The sequence below is a fragment of the Sphaerodactylus townsendi genome, linkage group LG05 (assembly GCF_021028975.2).
Source record: "Sphaerodactylus townsendi isolate TG3544 linkage group LG05, MPM_Stown_v2.3, whole genome shotgun sequence".
Classification (NCBI taxonomy): domain Eukaryota; kingdom Metazoa; phylum Chordata; class Lepidosauria; order Squamata; family Sphaerodactylidae; genus Sphaerodactylus; species Sphaerodactylus townsendi.
Window position 1 is genome coordinate 39,606,817 of NC_059429.1, and position 15,973 is coordinate 39,622,789.

At 45.0% G+C, this 15,973-nt stretch overlaps 1 protein-coding gene across 7 annotated transcripts in view; it reads left to right on the forward strand.

The window, feature by feature from the left end:
* The first annotated feature begins 2,542 nt into the window (after positions 1 to 2,542).
* Positions 2,543 to 15,973, forward strand: part of LOC125432572 (very-long-chain enoyl-CoA reductase-like) — a 52,968-nt gene continuing 39,537 nt past the window's right edge. Inside the window, exons 1-4 of one of the 7 annotated variants that reach the window (XM_048496248.1) lie at positions 2,548 to 2,802; positions 3,341 to 3,429; positions 15,018 to 15,195; positions 15,459 to 15,592. Coding sequence is in view for 3 of the 7 variants with exons in the window: in XM_048496251.1 (XP_048352208.1) it covers positions 2,773 to 2,802 (30 nt within the window). In the remaining 4 variants the exon portion in view is untranslated. Of the gene's footprint in view, positions 2,803 to 3,340; positions 3,430 to 15,017; positions 15,196 to 15,458; positions 15,593 to 15,973 lie in introns of all 7 variants that reach the window. The other 6 variants (XM_048496247.1, XM_048496249.1, XM_048496250.1 and 3 more) reach the window with 6 other exon arrangements.

Consider the following 15,973-nt stretch of genomic DNA (forward strand, 5'->3'; position numbering starts at 1 on the left):
CACTGGAAGAGAGTGTACCCCAGTGGTGGGATGCAGCAGGTTTGCACCACTTCGGCAGAACCGGTTGTTAAAATGGTGCTTGTAAACAATCAGTTGTTAAATTATTTAAATTCCCACCACCGGAACCGGTTGTCAAATTATTTGAATCCTACCACTGGTGTACCCTAACAGTCACCTATCTCAGTTCAGTAGAGAGACCAAAGAGCTGGGTCTGTGCAGAAGACCTTATTCACTGTACAGGTTTATACAGGATCAGATAGCCCATTAGCTACCCTGATTTCATACTATTAGGACTGTAATGTAAAAGCCAAAATCTCCTTCTTTGAAGAAGTATTCAGATTCAACTGTTCAATTTCTCCTCCATGAGCGGTGGGGTGGGGTGGGGAGGGAGGGCAAGCTGTAATAAATCAAGAAGACTTATTATTTTTCTAAAGTGTTATTGAGAACACTAAAGGTTGAGGGACAAAGAAAATATCATAAGTAAGTAAATAAATAAATGTGATTGGCAAGGGTCAGAGGTGCAGCTCCAAGGGGGCGGGGAGGAGCATGACGCACTGGGCGCGCGCCCCTGTGTATGTGTGGTGGCGTTCTGGGGGCGTGGTGTGGCGGAGGCATTCCGGGGTGGGGCAGAGGACACACCAGTGCACCAGGCGCTTTCCCTTGCTACGCCTCTGGCAAGGGTTGAGATGAGACACAGTAAAATGAACTGAAATCTTGCATTAAAAAATAGAGAAAATCTCAACATTCTAATGTCAATAATACACTGTTATAGGTCTATTCTGCAAAGCACAATAATAACATCTATTTACATGAGTTACATCCATTATTTTTGAATCCAGGTCTATTTTATTCCATTTTTGTCCTTTGCATGGGTGTCCATTTTCTGTGAAGGAAACAATCCGGGGTTTTTTCTGCCCCTTCGCATGAACTGGTTATTTTTGTTACAATGCAGGTGCAAAGATCCCTTTTTCCTGTGGTATGATTGACTGTTCCATCACCACCGTCCCCCTTCCATTCACTCCCACCTTCTGCTAAGGGAACACTTCTGATTGGTGGAGAATCTACAGCAAACCCGGGAGCTCAAGCAAGACCTCTCCTTCCCATTCATACACCGTGGGGAAAATGTTTAGAGCTTTGAAACCACAGAACATGTAAACATGAAGCATGCACCCCCCATAATGTTGTGATATACAAAATAATAAAATCTGTTCAAAAAAGGGAACAAAGCTATATGTCCCATCCACATCCAAAGGTGTGCATCTGTCTAGCTGGGTGCTCTGAACACCCAAAAAATAAAAAGAAAAGGAAATTGTGAATCTGTTGTTGTAGCATTTGGGTGAAATGGTGCTCACAGTCACTGCCAAGGGGACAAACAGTTTCTGAAAGGGCGGGCTATCATACCAATTGGCAGTGCAGCAGAAACAAAACTGACATGACGCAAGGCAGGAGAATGCGTGGTGGGGTAGGAAAAATAAAGTGGTTGGGTGCCCATGCCGTTCCCATGGAAGCGGGTTCAACCCAGGATTTTAAAAAAGATTGTGACTTGGTTTTGAAAAACACAAGTTGAGGGAAACATAATGGATCAATCCCACTTTGAGGAAGGGACCCATACAAAGTTCTTCCCCAAACCGGTATTTTCCCCATTATATTTCTAACATGCGGAATCGACCATAATTTGATATATTTGACAATATGATTGAGTGTATCTACTAGGACAATATGTCAATTGTAAATTATTGAAAGCTGGCATTTTTGTGATTTAATTTTTAAAATTTGGGAGAGGGTCTGATTTAGTTAACTTGGTAAGTTGCTTTGGCAGCTTTGAAATCGGTTCAGAGGCTTAGCGAGGCAAATTATAATAACAAGTCTTTTGGTGGTGGAGGAACAGACGCTCCCCTCTGTTACACAGCCAATATCATGTATGATATCATGGGCACTCCACGTGGCCTTCCAGAATCTGGGTGCGCTCTCTTTATGGAGGTGTCAGTGCAGAGCGCCCATGCATGCAGTACATTTAACGGACAGAAGGGGGTGCTCCTCCACTGCCATCGCGCAGAGATTTTTTGGCACCTAAGGGTGCAGTGCAGCGGTACTCTTTTAAGCCCACTAAACGTGACATGTGGCGGCAAGATTCGCTGCAAACAACTTGTGCTGAAAAGGCTTTCGAAGAGTGTCACTCTGCTTACAAGAGCACAGTAACTGCACAACCTATTGAAATCAGTAGGCTGAGGTTGGAGTCAGTCCGCACAGGACTGCACACTCTTAACTGGTCCTGAGTAGTCCGGCGCTGTGGGGCGGTCGGAGGACCGGATTTGGACAGAGCAGACTCGAAGCTGCCTCACCTCAGCCTACCTCGCAGGGTTCTGTAAGGCTACAATGCCAGGGCAGAACCCGCGGCTGAACTATCTTGATCAAATCAGAGGCGTCCACTGAAGAACGCATGAAGTGGCGGCATAAGGGTGTGGGGCCAGCCATCTCCCAGCTGCTGAACTCCGCGCAGCCTGCCTGCCTGCCTGCAGAAGCAGCAGCCGGCTCTCCCCGGGGATGGGGCGGGAGTGATGGATAGGAACGGGGCGGAGGCCTGGAGGAGCACAGCTGCTTCCCTGCAAGCGCCTTTCAGCTTCCCAGCAGGGGTCCCCCCGGAGGAGAAGAAACCTCCTGATTGGCCAGAGGGCAGGCCAGCCCCCCTCCCCCGGAGAAAGTGCGAGCGCTGCGCGAGGCGGCCGCACAGCAGCCGGTTGCAGGAGCCGGGAGAGCAGGGCGATCACCTGCATGATGGGCAGCAGGATCACTTTCTTTGAGGTGGGTGTCCCGGCGGACTCTGGGATGCCTGGCTGGCTCGCGGGGTCTTTCCAGTAAATGGGGGGAGGGCAGAAGCAGGATCTTCCTCCACGCCGCCGCTCCTCTGCATTGGAAGCCTCCCGGTCCTGAGCAGGCTTATCCAGAAGTAACTCACTATGACCGGCAGGGTTTACTTCTCCGCCTTATCGCAAGCAAACCTGGGAATCCCCACCCACTGCGGGTCCTAACTAGCTGAGCAAAAACTACTGACCTTTATGAGGCTTGTATTGCACCCTGTACTTCCTGCATGTTACGGCCCTTTGACCCTGCTGCTTCTGTCGGTTCGTTTAAATACATTAAATGATTGTCTATCGAGGATCATCCGCTCATGGCATTGAAGAACGGGGTTCATGAAAGCTGGTGCTGTTACTTTTACATTCCTTCAATTCAGTAGATAACAGCTTATTCTTGGTTAGTGTGGTAGCCTTAAACTCATCCTAGGAGAGGGGTGTGGGTGGCGGTGAATTTACCACCCGATTTTTCTTCTTTGCTTGAACAGGAGTTCTGGAGGCTCTGGAGTTTTTGTTGACTTCCAATCCAAGTCAAGGACCTCTGAAACTGGATAGGGAAGCATTCACACAACTGAGGGTCTGTGATACTTGAAATTCTTGTGCTGTTAGCTTTCTGTCCAGAGCCAAGAGGCTGTACATTGGTGCATACTGGATGGCATATTTTGTGTACTACAACATTTACACATCCACAAAGCGGAAACTAGCATGCAACTTTGCAGATGTACATGACTGGCAGAGCATTGACTTAAATGAAGGCTGTAAGGCTTGAACCCAAGTGTCCTGGGCGGGAAAGCAATCTGTACAATCAGGCAGACATGTGAGACACTTTGAAGTATATCACTGTATGGCCATGGAGACATAGCAGGATCTCTTTAGGATACCCAGGGCATTTCATTCTGGGTATCTGTATACTTTTCCTGGGGTGGCTGCTTGCTTCTAAAATTGGCAGAGCTTCTTAATAGTAATTTGCCTTGTGCTATCTTGGCTCTCTGTGTAGTGGCATGTTGATTTTGTTCAGGTTGCTTACTGCAAAGGAAGAGGAGGGTGTTGAATTTCTTTCACTTTTCCAAAAACACCTGAGAACAGGACTCTGGGGAAACAGCATATAAATTCCCTAAACAAATGTATAAATAATGGGAAGGGCAGAATATAAAGGTATATAGACCATTCTGCTCTGCAGTCTTACATTCCTTGTGGCTGTCTTAAAAATGTATATTATAAAAAGGAAAACATAAAACTCCATGAAGTTTATTATAATTTGTTTATTCTAAAATCAGCCTTTCACACCTTTCAACGTCCAATACAAGCATCTATGCATGTAGAAAGATTCATGTTTCTAAATTGATCTCTGTTCTCTTTAACACTGCCACTCACTAGGAAGTGTCACAACTATCTTGAAGGAAATGGGCCAAGTAGGAAATTCAACCGCCCTGGTACATCTTTTTCCATTAACAGCATACAGCCCTTTTGTTTCTATGTTTATATCAGTTATTTCAGCAGTTAGAATATTTGTGAATGTTCCTCAGTACCACAGCTTAGCCACTATCTAGATAGGGCTCAAAGAGTAGTGGTTAGCCACATATTTTACCTGAAGTGTTGGAGGTTTTAAGAAGTTTTAAAAAGTAAATTAGCAAAACTAATGTTCTTCAGGAAATGTGCTTTGGAATCTTATTCATATTTTCTTTAGCATGTCCATGCTCCTAAAACAGTTTCTATGCTACAAGTTTCCATGCTTAATTAGGTAAGGTTTGAAAATGGCATATGAACGTTAGGAACCCAAATGATTTGTTTCAGGGCAAAGATAAACAATAGAGAAGTTCTCCGTCTCCCAGCATAAATGTCTTACTTTGGAATACCATAAGATGTTATGGGCTTGAGCAGACTGATTTACTCATTTCCTCACATCTGCATTTCTCCCCTTTAACTGTCACTAAACTGACCTCTCCATTCTATGTCTCTTGCAAGATAATGCATTTGCTCAGTCTACGTTAGGTGATTGGAAGGGGATTTTTTCCCCATTCCTAGCAGTCTGAATACCCCACCTTAGCCTAGGCTTGTCAGATCTTGGGAACTAAACAAGGTGGGACATATTCAATACTTAGATGAGAGATCACCAACAAAAGTGGGGTTATATTGAAGAAAGACAATCCACTCTACTCTTGCCTGGGATGTCCTGTGAATGGGGTTGCCATGGGACTTTCTTTCTTTAAAATCCAAACTAATATTTTTCTGCACACCCATTGAGTATAATGGGTGCCCCTTCTGCAGCCTAGTGCTAAGCATTTGGCCATTTGTTTTAGTATTACAGGGAATGATGATGTTCACAATTAATAAGTAAAGATGAGATGTCACTGGCTCAATGATACTCAACTTTCTGGAAAATTTCAAATGCCTTTTGGGATTCTGACTAGTATATTCAAAAGATTATGTCATCTTAGTAGATTCAGACAGCTTAATTGGGTATGATATTACAACAGAAGCTACACGTGGCGCACTGAATTGAGCCCAAAAATACGTTCTAGCTCCTGGTTTTACGATACTAAAAAGGCACATAAATGAAATTAGAACAGAATTGCTTTTTCATTTTTGAACTACTCCAGGCTACAAGATAAGCATTCACTACACATTTACCCTTGCCAGAAAAACAAGGTGTTTTTTTAAAAAATTATGTTATAACAGATGGCAAGAACACTTGATAATAACTGAACAAGAAGTAGTTGCTGACTGGCTTTCATTTTTGAAATCTTTTAAATCTAGTACAGAGAAGAGAAGGGTTTTATATTTTGGAACAATACCTAATTCATAGATATTTTTCCTTTCATATATCTTCAGATATCATGAGGAAAAGTAGAGAAAGAATGGAAAGTAGCATACATTTTCTCCTCAAAGAATTAATTGTTCATTCATCTGATTTTTTTTCTTGGCACATTTTACTTAGATAATTTGTTTTGTCCATTTTGATGTTATTTTCATGACTTCTGATCAACTTTGACCTGCAAAATGTCATTGATTCAGCGCTATTTAGATCCCTATATAGTGGGTGCTAATTTAGAAATGCTGCCCTCCAGTCTGGGGTGAGTTCTGCAGAAATAGTGGCAGGGCAATAGAACAAAAAAGGAGGTAGCAGACTTCTGAGAGGAGGGAGAGGAAGGAGATTGGCGTAGAGAGAGAGTGCTGAAGTGTTTTCTGAGAAGGTACTGCACTTTTACTGAAGACTACATGTTATTTATGTTATTGATAGTTCACTTTTCTCACTGAAGCCTGTTCTGCCAAATGCTATGTTTTTCTTTTTCTAATTCCACAGTTTTTTCACATTTGTTTCTGGAAACCATTCCCCTTATTTTTTTCTCCATTGTTTCCCCAAGCACTTTTAACACAGTGTTTTTTGCTATCTGTTTCTAACCTACCCATGTAATCCCATTTTCTCCTCCCCCTTGTCCTCCATTTTCAGAAAGAATTTTTAAAAGAAAACTTGTCTTTGTCGTATCACATTGGTGATGTAACATTAGGGCATAGGCACAAGCCAGGTCGATTGTATCAGCTTCGTCAATTTTATCTTATATTAATGATGTCACATTCAGGCAAAGATACAATGGCCCTTTCTGTACAAACAAAATAAAACTGTTTGAGGAAGGAAATATTTTTTTTCTCCATGGAGTTCCGCATGGGGTTTTTTTTAGCCCAAAACATTTCTGCCGGAAAACATTTTATTTGCATGCTGTTCCCTAGCAATTATTTTTTTTGAAAATGTATTCACTTACAATGCGATCTCTTTAAAACGTTTCCTACTCCTCTCCGCAGTTTCTAGATTTCCTCATCAGCGCTTTTTTCTGAGCTTGTGCCAGCCATCTCATGCTGTATTTCCATCTTTTTTAAAAACTGGGTGGGGGGAGGGCACGCCGGGTCATGGTGATATGGCCCCTAGAGTATTGCAGCACAAGCCTTCGAAGCCTCATAGCTATGGATCTAATAAGTTTTTATAAAAGAACAACCACAAAATGGCACCCCGGAAATGCTTTCAAGGGGATGAGTGTAGACAAATGGTTTTTAAAAAAAATGTTTTGAAAACATTTGCAAAATGATTCCAGAAACAATGTGTCAATGTGTCCGCAGATAGGACCAAGAGAAATAAAAAAGGGAAGTTCGCCTTTGCCACATAAGTCACATAGAACATTTCCAGAACATTTTCAATGCCCTGCTACCTACAATGTTTGTCCACACTCATCTCTTCTAAAATGTTTCATGGCGGCTGAGAAAGGGGTTTTTTTTTGCTTATTCATTGAAATGATGGTTCAATGATTCAATGCTCAGTAGCATCATTTAATCAGTACTTAATTGATTCAACCAAAACAGCCCCCCCCAACCCCCACAGATGAAATGGCAAAAAATTGAGATGAGGGACAGGAAAAAATGGTGCCAAGGGGAGAGTTGGGCAATGGCACAGAGGCATAGAAAACAGTTAGCAGTAAAGATAAAACATTTTAAATATGACCACACTGGGAGGGAAGCTGACTTAGTAATGTTTTAGCAGAAAGAAATGTAAAAGGGTTTTTCAAAAGAACAGAGAGAAACTGTTTTGGAAAGGTTTTTGAAATCAAAGGGGGAGGGGAGGACAATGCAGAACTCCGCAAAGGAAATGTTTTATTTACAGTCTAAAAGCATTGTAAATTACTCGTGTGGACAAGGCTGTTGTCTTTGCAGGAGAAAATTGACAACAGACTACCACAGGAACAATTGTGTGTGCGCAGTTCTGATTTGGCTGAAAAATGTGGTTTTGGGGGGGGGGGGTCCGAGATAGGCTACATGTTTCTGTTCCTTCAGATAATGGTACCTGCACAAAAGAAATAAAGGAGAAGGGCTGTTCTGCATCACAGAGGACATCCCATCACCATTAGGAATAAGTTTTCAGCAATAGCATGTAGAATAAATGCAACTGAAGAGAAAGTGGGATGGGAAATAACAGGTTAATGGAGGTGGGCAGAATGATTTCACAGAAAATGTTGCTAAGGCACTAGTTTGACCATTGGGAAAATCTGTGATAAGCTGTGCATGCAGAAAAGGCCTGAGACTCAAGGCAGATTATGCAGTCTAAGTCAATGCAAGCAGTAGAATTGGACATCCAATAAAGTGTGTAATAGAACTAGGATTGCAGAAATTTGAAGCACATTTTGGAACCATTTCATAACACTTCAGCTCTATTTACCCAAGTGAAAAAGCTCTCCTGAATAATTCAGTTTTGCATATTAAGCTCGCCTGAATAATTCAGTTTTGCGCATTTTGCAGAATGCCTGGATAGCAGAAACCTTCCTGACCTCATCAGGCAGGCCATGCCGTAAGAGGAGAGCCACAACAGAGAATGCAAATGAGAGGGAATTCTTGCCCATTTGCAGGGCAGCACCTACAGAAGGCCCTGCTCCGAGAAATTAAGCTGTCGTGGTGGAGCACAGGGGGAGAAGCAGAAATGTGCGTCCAAGGCCATGATGGGCTTTGGATGTTAGCTAATATCTTGACTTGAACCTCGCAGCCTCAACTCTTTCTTTAACCATAGTTAGGGAATTGAGAATGGTTGGGTAGGGAGCCTGGGAAAGGCTGCAGTGTAGTGTGATGCCATAGAGTCCACACTCTGAAGCATTTTCTGCAGGGAAACTTATCTCTGGAGTTTTCCGCATGCCACAATTACCCCGGGGTAAAACCAGGATCATACATTTGTATCTCGGTTTCTCCCTATGCATGGCTGTCCAATTCCATGAAGGAATCGAGTTGAAGAACTCCATGGATGAGCCCCCAGTTCAGTTGTATTTACAACTCAAATGGGCGCGGGGGGGGGGGGTCCCCACTGGGTGCTCCCTTTCCTGCTGCCGGCATCTGGCCATCCACCTCAGCTTCTTACTTTTGCTTGGCTCCCCCCCCCCCCGCCACCGCCACTCATCCGAGCGCAGGAGGGAGAGGAGGAGGAAGGCACTATCCTGCCCCTCCTATGGGAAGATGCTCAGCTTGCTGTTCGCTGAATGGGGTGAAGGGGGGGGGGCAGTGGTGGTGAAAGAGGGGGTGGGGGTGGCAAGACCCTGGATAGGCGCAGGGGGCAGGGAGAGCAGGCAGCAAGGTGGGGAAAATAAACTGGTCCTTCTCCTCTGGTGTTTGCTTGGGATATTTTAAAAGATCAGCATGGGATAGTTTAAAAGAACCACCAATTTAGTGATTTTGGAAAACCCCGGGATAAGGGAAATCTCACAGGGACGGGCCTGCTTTAGGACTGGAAGCTGTGCGAAAATCATGCACATATTGTGATATTTCACTTCCCCATCCCAGGATATTTGGACCATGCAGAAAATGCCTCTGTTGTCTGGAGGTCAGCTTAATTTTAGGAGATCTCCAGGAGACTAGTAACCTTACTGCTGAAACATCTTCAGTTTGCTCTTATCCAGACCTTCCTTGAGATTTTCCATTAAGGCCCAGAAGAAGACATTAAGAAGACTGGTTTCTTCCCTCATTCTGACTTTAGAATTATTCCGTATATTACTTTGTTACTGTAAACACTGTTTTTACCAGAACTTCCAGTTCTATCTTTCTCATCCCCACCTTTAAATAAAAGTTTCATTTTAGGTTTGAATGTGACAACAATTCTCCTGTGAACACCACCAGACCACAAACTGGCCTTTTAAAAGGGACTATAGTTTCTATAATTTCTCACAGGAATTTATGATGAGATGTGGCCTTTACTTTCTTGAGACTCCTGAGCAATATTTAAGAGCAGTCCCATAAATACCTCTCAGATTATGTAAATATGTTGTTCACATGTCATGTCCAGTGGTACCCTTACATCCTCTGGTGAAGCAGAATTCAGAATTGTTGCTATGCATAAAAGTCCTTTTGAAGTTCTAAAACATTTAGCCAGCAAAATACAAAACTCTGGGGAGCTGTACCAAGTTGAGTAAGAAATAAACTTTAAAATTATGAGGATGCTTTAATGGCAAATAGTACTTCTGGGTACTTTTCCATTGAGAGCACAGAGAGAGGATGTATTCAATCACCGACTAAATATATTACAATATCTTAAAAGTAGATAACTTGTCAACAAAACTTTTCTCAATATTTATTCCTACTTTCCCCCTTGCAACCATGATGGCTTAGATAATTATTTTTACTAAAAGAAAGATAAATTATTGTGGATTGCAATGAAGACACAATAAGTATATTCACGTTTCTCCCTGAATTCTTGTGAGCATATTTTGGCAGGATACTATAATGTGATATAAAATCTGAAATAAACATGAGTAACCAACTGTATCTCAAAAAGAATTCTCCTCTTTACAGCCAATCTGCAGCCTGCGACCCACCAAGCTGGATAACTGCCCACTGGTCATTTATTATGGCCCACCAGGTCTTGACAGCTTCTGCCATATATGGCTTTATTTGACTTGGTGTATTATGACTTATGAAGGCCTGTTTCACAGATTCCAAAGACTAGTTATTCATGGTGTGGCTATTAAGTCAGCAGGACTTTACACATCCACACCTAAACAGTGTGAGACTAGTGGAAGAGTTGGATCTCACTGTCCCCCACCTCTTCTAGAAACTGCCATGTGCTTTATAGAGAAATTCACTTTATGTTCAGGTTCAAAAACAGGTCATTCTGGCATACACCATTTCCAGAAGGAGAACATTAGTTATACTGTAAATGAACAAAGCGAGTTCTTACATTCTGAATAATTAATTTTTTTCTTAGCTGATGTTAGTAGGGTTTTTGTGTGTGCTTTGCTGAGTTGTTTCCAAAACTATTTGCAGACATTAGTGGATTGTTACAGGTGGCAGGGAAATTGCAAAGCTCAAAAATGACAGATTTGCTGAGCCATAGAACTCTTGGAACAAACAATATCTTTCATGGCTTTATTTTCCAGAACAAATTTATTTTCCAGAACAATGGCTTTTAAATGAAGACTCAGCCAAATTTCTTACAGCCCTGTAAAGCGCATCTTACTGCCTTATGTCATATATCCTTGAGATGCCTGTAGGGTGAGAAAGGATTTCTCCTAAGCCCCGTTGTGTCAGCAGTGCGCAAGAAGAAAACAGATAACACTGCTATAACCATGCTACTACTGGGTACTACCGCTGTCATAATCCTGGTGGTTTGCTATCATGACGAAGAAGCCTGGGTGATTTGTGGGCACGTGAGGGGTGAAGTTAGTTGGAGTTAATCCCAGCTCCTTATAACAGGATAACATATCTACCAATTTTTTATTGTATTATTTTATCAAAGTTGCTGCTTTCCCTGTTTGTAAGCTGCCTTGAGTAATATTTCAGCTAAGTTGCACCCAGTACATTTGTGGCATGATTGCCATCATCAGTTACATACATGCTGTAAAGGTTTCATACAACATCATAAACAACCCAGTGTTTTCTTGTTCTTTAATTGTTCTCCTGCATTTTCCTTTTGCTTAATTTTTACAATGTATGTTTAATTGTGCGAAATGAAGTGTACCCCTAATAATATCGGTGGTTGTGACGTTCCATTTTTGTTTGGCATAGTTTTGTGTGAGTCTTGTCATTTCTTGTTATAATTATAGGTGGGTGTTCTAGTGCACCCCGAGGCCATTTTTATTTCGGTGAGAAGAGCCCACACTGCCCTCTAATTGGTAGCGTGTTAGATGGTGAATATTAGAGAACTAACCACCCCATGCCACTGTGCCCTGTTACCAGGCAAATAAAACAAAGGCCAAAGATTCTACTATGAACTGGCCTATTAGCGTTTGGTAATTTACTGGATGTTAGCTTCTTTTGCTGATTACCTCTGCCCTCTGGCATGATGTGAAGACACTCCTGACCTGTCCCCTCCCAGGGTATTTAACCTGTTATAACTTGCATCGCAATCTCTGGATTGGGAAATACCTGGAGATTTTGGGAGATGAGCCTGACGAGGGTGGCATTTGGGAAGGGACATCAGTGGGGTATAATGCCATAGAGTCCGCCTTCTAAAGTGGCCATTTTCTCAAGATGAACTGATCTCTGTCACCTGGAGTTCAGTTCTAATCCCAGGAGATCTCCCAACTACTACCTGGAGCTTGGCAACCCTAGTTAAAATCTTGTCCGCTCATATATACCAAGCAGGAGTCCAGAGGTAAACAAGCACAGAACTTTATTTCGCTATATGAGAAAAGAAAAGTTTTGGTGTTTAGGAATAAACTGAATGCAGTTGTAACTGTGTGGAAGACTTATAGCCCAGGGGTCGGGAACCTTTTACACTCAAAGAGCCATTTGGACCCATTTTCCCCGGAAAAGAAAATTCATGGAGCCGCACTGGGATTCCCACGCAGTTAACGGTATTCATGCAGCCGACACTACTTTCTTCTCTCCCCCCCCCCTGGGCGGACAGCGGCAGCCCGCTTTCTTGATGAGGCGCCAGCACCAATATGGGGGTGGATGAATGGGGGACCACCTTGCTTAATCGGGGGAGGGGGGGACACTGGCTGCAGTCAACCAAAGGCTGCTGGTCACTCATTCACACCCACTCCCCAGGAGCGCGGCTTCTCTTCCAAATGCCTGCAACGGCCCCCTCGATGCCCCTCTGCGAGCAGGTTGATCTGCTGCACCAAGACCGAGGAGCCCACCCCCCTACACCCCCCCACGCCCGTGACTTCTTCTCGCCCTCCTGACCTAGGGATGGACGTGAACGTGACTCATCGCTGCCACCGCCCCCCACTTCCGGGAGGGGACTTTTAAGTCACGTGACGGCGGGAAGGGCAACAGCTGCCCAGCTGCACTCTGCACGGGGTGGGGGGAGGGGGCCAGCAACCGCTGGGAAGGCCTTGCCCCAGCGTGTCCGCGCTTTGCACGTGCTCAGAGGCCAATCCTCTGCACATGCTCCGTTCACGCTGCCGCTCATGGTCTCAGCACACGCAGCGCTGGAAGAGTGATAAGGGACGGGCGCGTTGATGCCGCTTTCTTCTCTCCCCCCCCCAAGAAGCGGGGGGCGGACGGTGGCTCGGCAGCCTCTGGGGGGGACGGCGGAGCGGCAGCTGCTTTCTTCTCTCCCCCCACCTCTGCGGGGGGGGACAGCGGCATGGCGGCCGACGCCGCTTTCTTCTCTCCCCCCACCTCTGCCGGGGGCCGACGCCGCTTTCTTCTCTCCCCCCCCGCCTCTGCGGGGAGCGGACGGTGCGCGGCGACCGACGCCGCTTTCTTCTCTCCCCCCCCCCCGCCTCTGCGCGGGGCGGACGGTGCGCGGCGACCGACGCCGCTTTCTTCTCTCCCCGCGCCTCTGCGGGGGGCGGACGGTGCGTGGCGACCGACGCCGCTTTCTTCTCTCCCCCCCGCAGGCGGGGGCGGACGGTGCGCGGCGACCGACGCCGCTTTCTTCTCTCCCCGCGCCTCTGCGGGGGGCGGACGGTGCACGGCGACCGACGCCGCTTTCTTCTCTCCCCCCGCCTCTGCGGGGGGAGAAGGGGGCAGATTCCCCACGCTGCCCAGGAAGGGGCCGGGAGCCGCACCATAGGCTCGAAAGAGCCGTTTGCGGCTCGCGAGCCGCGGGTTCCCGACCCCTGTTATAGCCCAATCCAGATGGGGGGAGCTCCGTAATAACTGGGAATGGCCAGAGCATTGTTTCAAGAAATAAGCAAAACAAAAACAAAAACCCACAAACCTAGCTGTGAAACGTCTCAAGGACATGAGTGTGGGCTAATATTGTGGTAAAGGGTGGGAACCAAAACATTTTCAATATGGGGTATATGAGGTGTGCAGAAAAAGCAGACACCTTGTCTGTAGAGTTGCCAGGTATCCCACACCTTCACAAGAACTGCGTTGACATGACTCTGGGATCTGTCAAGAGGCAGTGTCCATAAACCATGTTCTGACTGATGGCCACTATCTTCCTTTTAATTGGGAAGCCCCCATTTGTGGGGTTTTTGTATTTTTTTTATGTTTTTTTTTTGTTTTTGGACTGCAGGAGGCACAGTTTTTAGGCTAACCTCTAGCAGCACCAAAATTTCAGGGATTTTTTTGGGAGACTCTCCTGATGATACCACCCAGGTTTGGTGAGGTTTGGTTCAGGGGTGCAAAGTTATGGACTCCCAAAGGGGGTGCCCCCATCCCCCATTGTTTCCAATGGAAGCTAATAGAAGATGGGGGCTACACCTTTGAGGGTCCATAACTTTGGACCCCCTGAACCAAACTTCACCAAACGTGGGTGGTATCATCAGGGGAGTCTTCTAAAGATACCCTGAAAGTTTGGTGCTGCTAGCTTAACAATTGCACCCCTGACAGCAGGCACCCCCCAGATTTCCCCAGATTCTCCTTTTAAATCCACCCTCTTCAGCATGGATTTAAAGGGAGAATCTGAGGTCCCCGGTTTAAACATTGAAAGTGATTCTGTTTCAGGGAGAAGAATAATCCACCCCAAAACAGCATCACTTTCAATGTTTTTCTAACTGTGGACCCCAGTTTCTCCCTTCAAGGTGGATTTAAAAGGAGAATCTGGGCTCCCTAGTTTAAACACCATTGAAAGTGAAAACTCAGATTTTGCACCAGGCTCCATTTTCCCTAGCTACATCTCTGCCCGGACTGGAGGGCAGAAGGGACTGCTGGCAGCTGGCTGGAAGCTCAGCCGGGGGGGGGGGGGGGGAGGGGGGTCTGCCATCCCTGGCCTCGGAGAGCTGCTTTTATAAGCACTGTGGCTGGGGCGGGACTTGGGGAGGCATGGCCACACCCCCAGGGACAGGTGGGGGTGTGGCCCCCCCCGAACCCCCCCATAAGAAATCTATACATACGTCATTGCCTGAAACAGTGAAATAGGAGATAAAGCACTGTGACTTCGATATTAGCTGATGCCACAACAGTGCTGACAGGGCTGCATTAAGCAGCCAAGTTTGGATCTGACCTTAGTAGAATAACAAAATAAAAATTAGTAACTAGATCAATATTTGAATCAGAGGAGCTCCAGATTCTGTTGCTGTTCACATCACACTATTAAACATGTATAAAGCCCAACCAGGGAAATATTGATCTTAACTGTATCTAGATGTACATCACAGGGCCACATTTGCCTGCCTCTCTTATGTTTTGGAACTAGAAACACACATATTGAGACTGGTTTTAGGGCATGTTGAACCAAGGCAAATATTCCACAAGGCAAGAAAAAAATGACCACCAGATGAATCACATTTTTTTCCTCAGTATTCTCATAGGTACATCTGCCTCAGGGCTCCAGACATAAAAACTCACAGGACCCTCAAATTCACTTCTTCAGCTTTCACTGCCAGAAGTGAAAGGACAAGATAGGAGGACTCACTTCAGAACAGGACACCGGAACTCCTGCCATGCGTTTCCCCAAGCAATCTAGGAACATAGACAAGTAAGTACAATACTAATTTCTGGGTTTGGTCATAGATATCTTCCGTCTTTTCTCTTGCAAAATGAGAAAATTAGTTTTAAAATCTTCACTTATTCAATGGGTAGTAGCAGTGTCTCTCTCACAGAAGACACAAGGTAGGTATGTCCACATGCTGGTAAACTCCCACCCTATCCTGAAGAAGGCTGGGGGCACATCTCTCTGGACAGTCTTCTCCAGATGTTACCACTGTTCATCAACTGTTCATGACCTATTTTACCTTGCAGGTTAGTGTCCTGAATGTATGGAATTGAACAAAGAGAAATTGTATGCAAGTACAATTGTGTCCAGCTATCAATGGAAAAGAGGGAAGCTCAACTGAGGTCTGCAGAATGGAAGAACACGTTTACCTCTTTCTCAGGTGATGACTCTTATGGAGCAACTTCCATGACCAACTAATTACTTCAACTATCTTTTGCAGCTGCAATCTGTTTAGTCATTGTTACCTCCAGGCTTATCTTCATGTGGCAACCAGACAGTCATTCAACATGCAAAGAGTCACGTTTGTTCTCCTCTCCATCTGCCCTGTAGACCACAGGCAGAAGGGACCAACTGGAAACTTCCTGTTCCTCTGAGAGCTGCCTTCTTTTTGTTCTAAGTGGACACTTTTGCATGGTGGACTTGTTATGTCTGCATCTATTCTGCAGTTTCATTGGGCCAAGAATGCTAGAAAAATTAAAAGTTTGGCAATCTCATCCTAACAATGTTAGAACTCGCAACTGACACTGTTTAATAAAGGTTG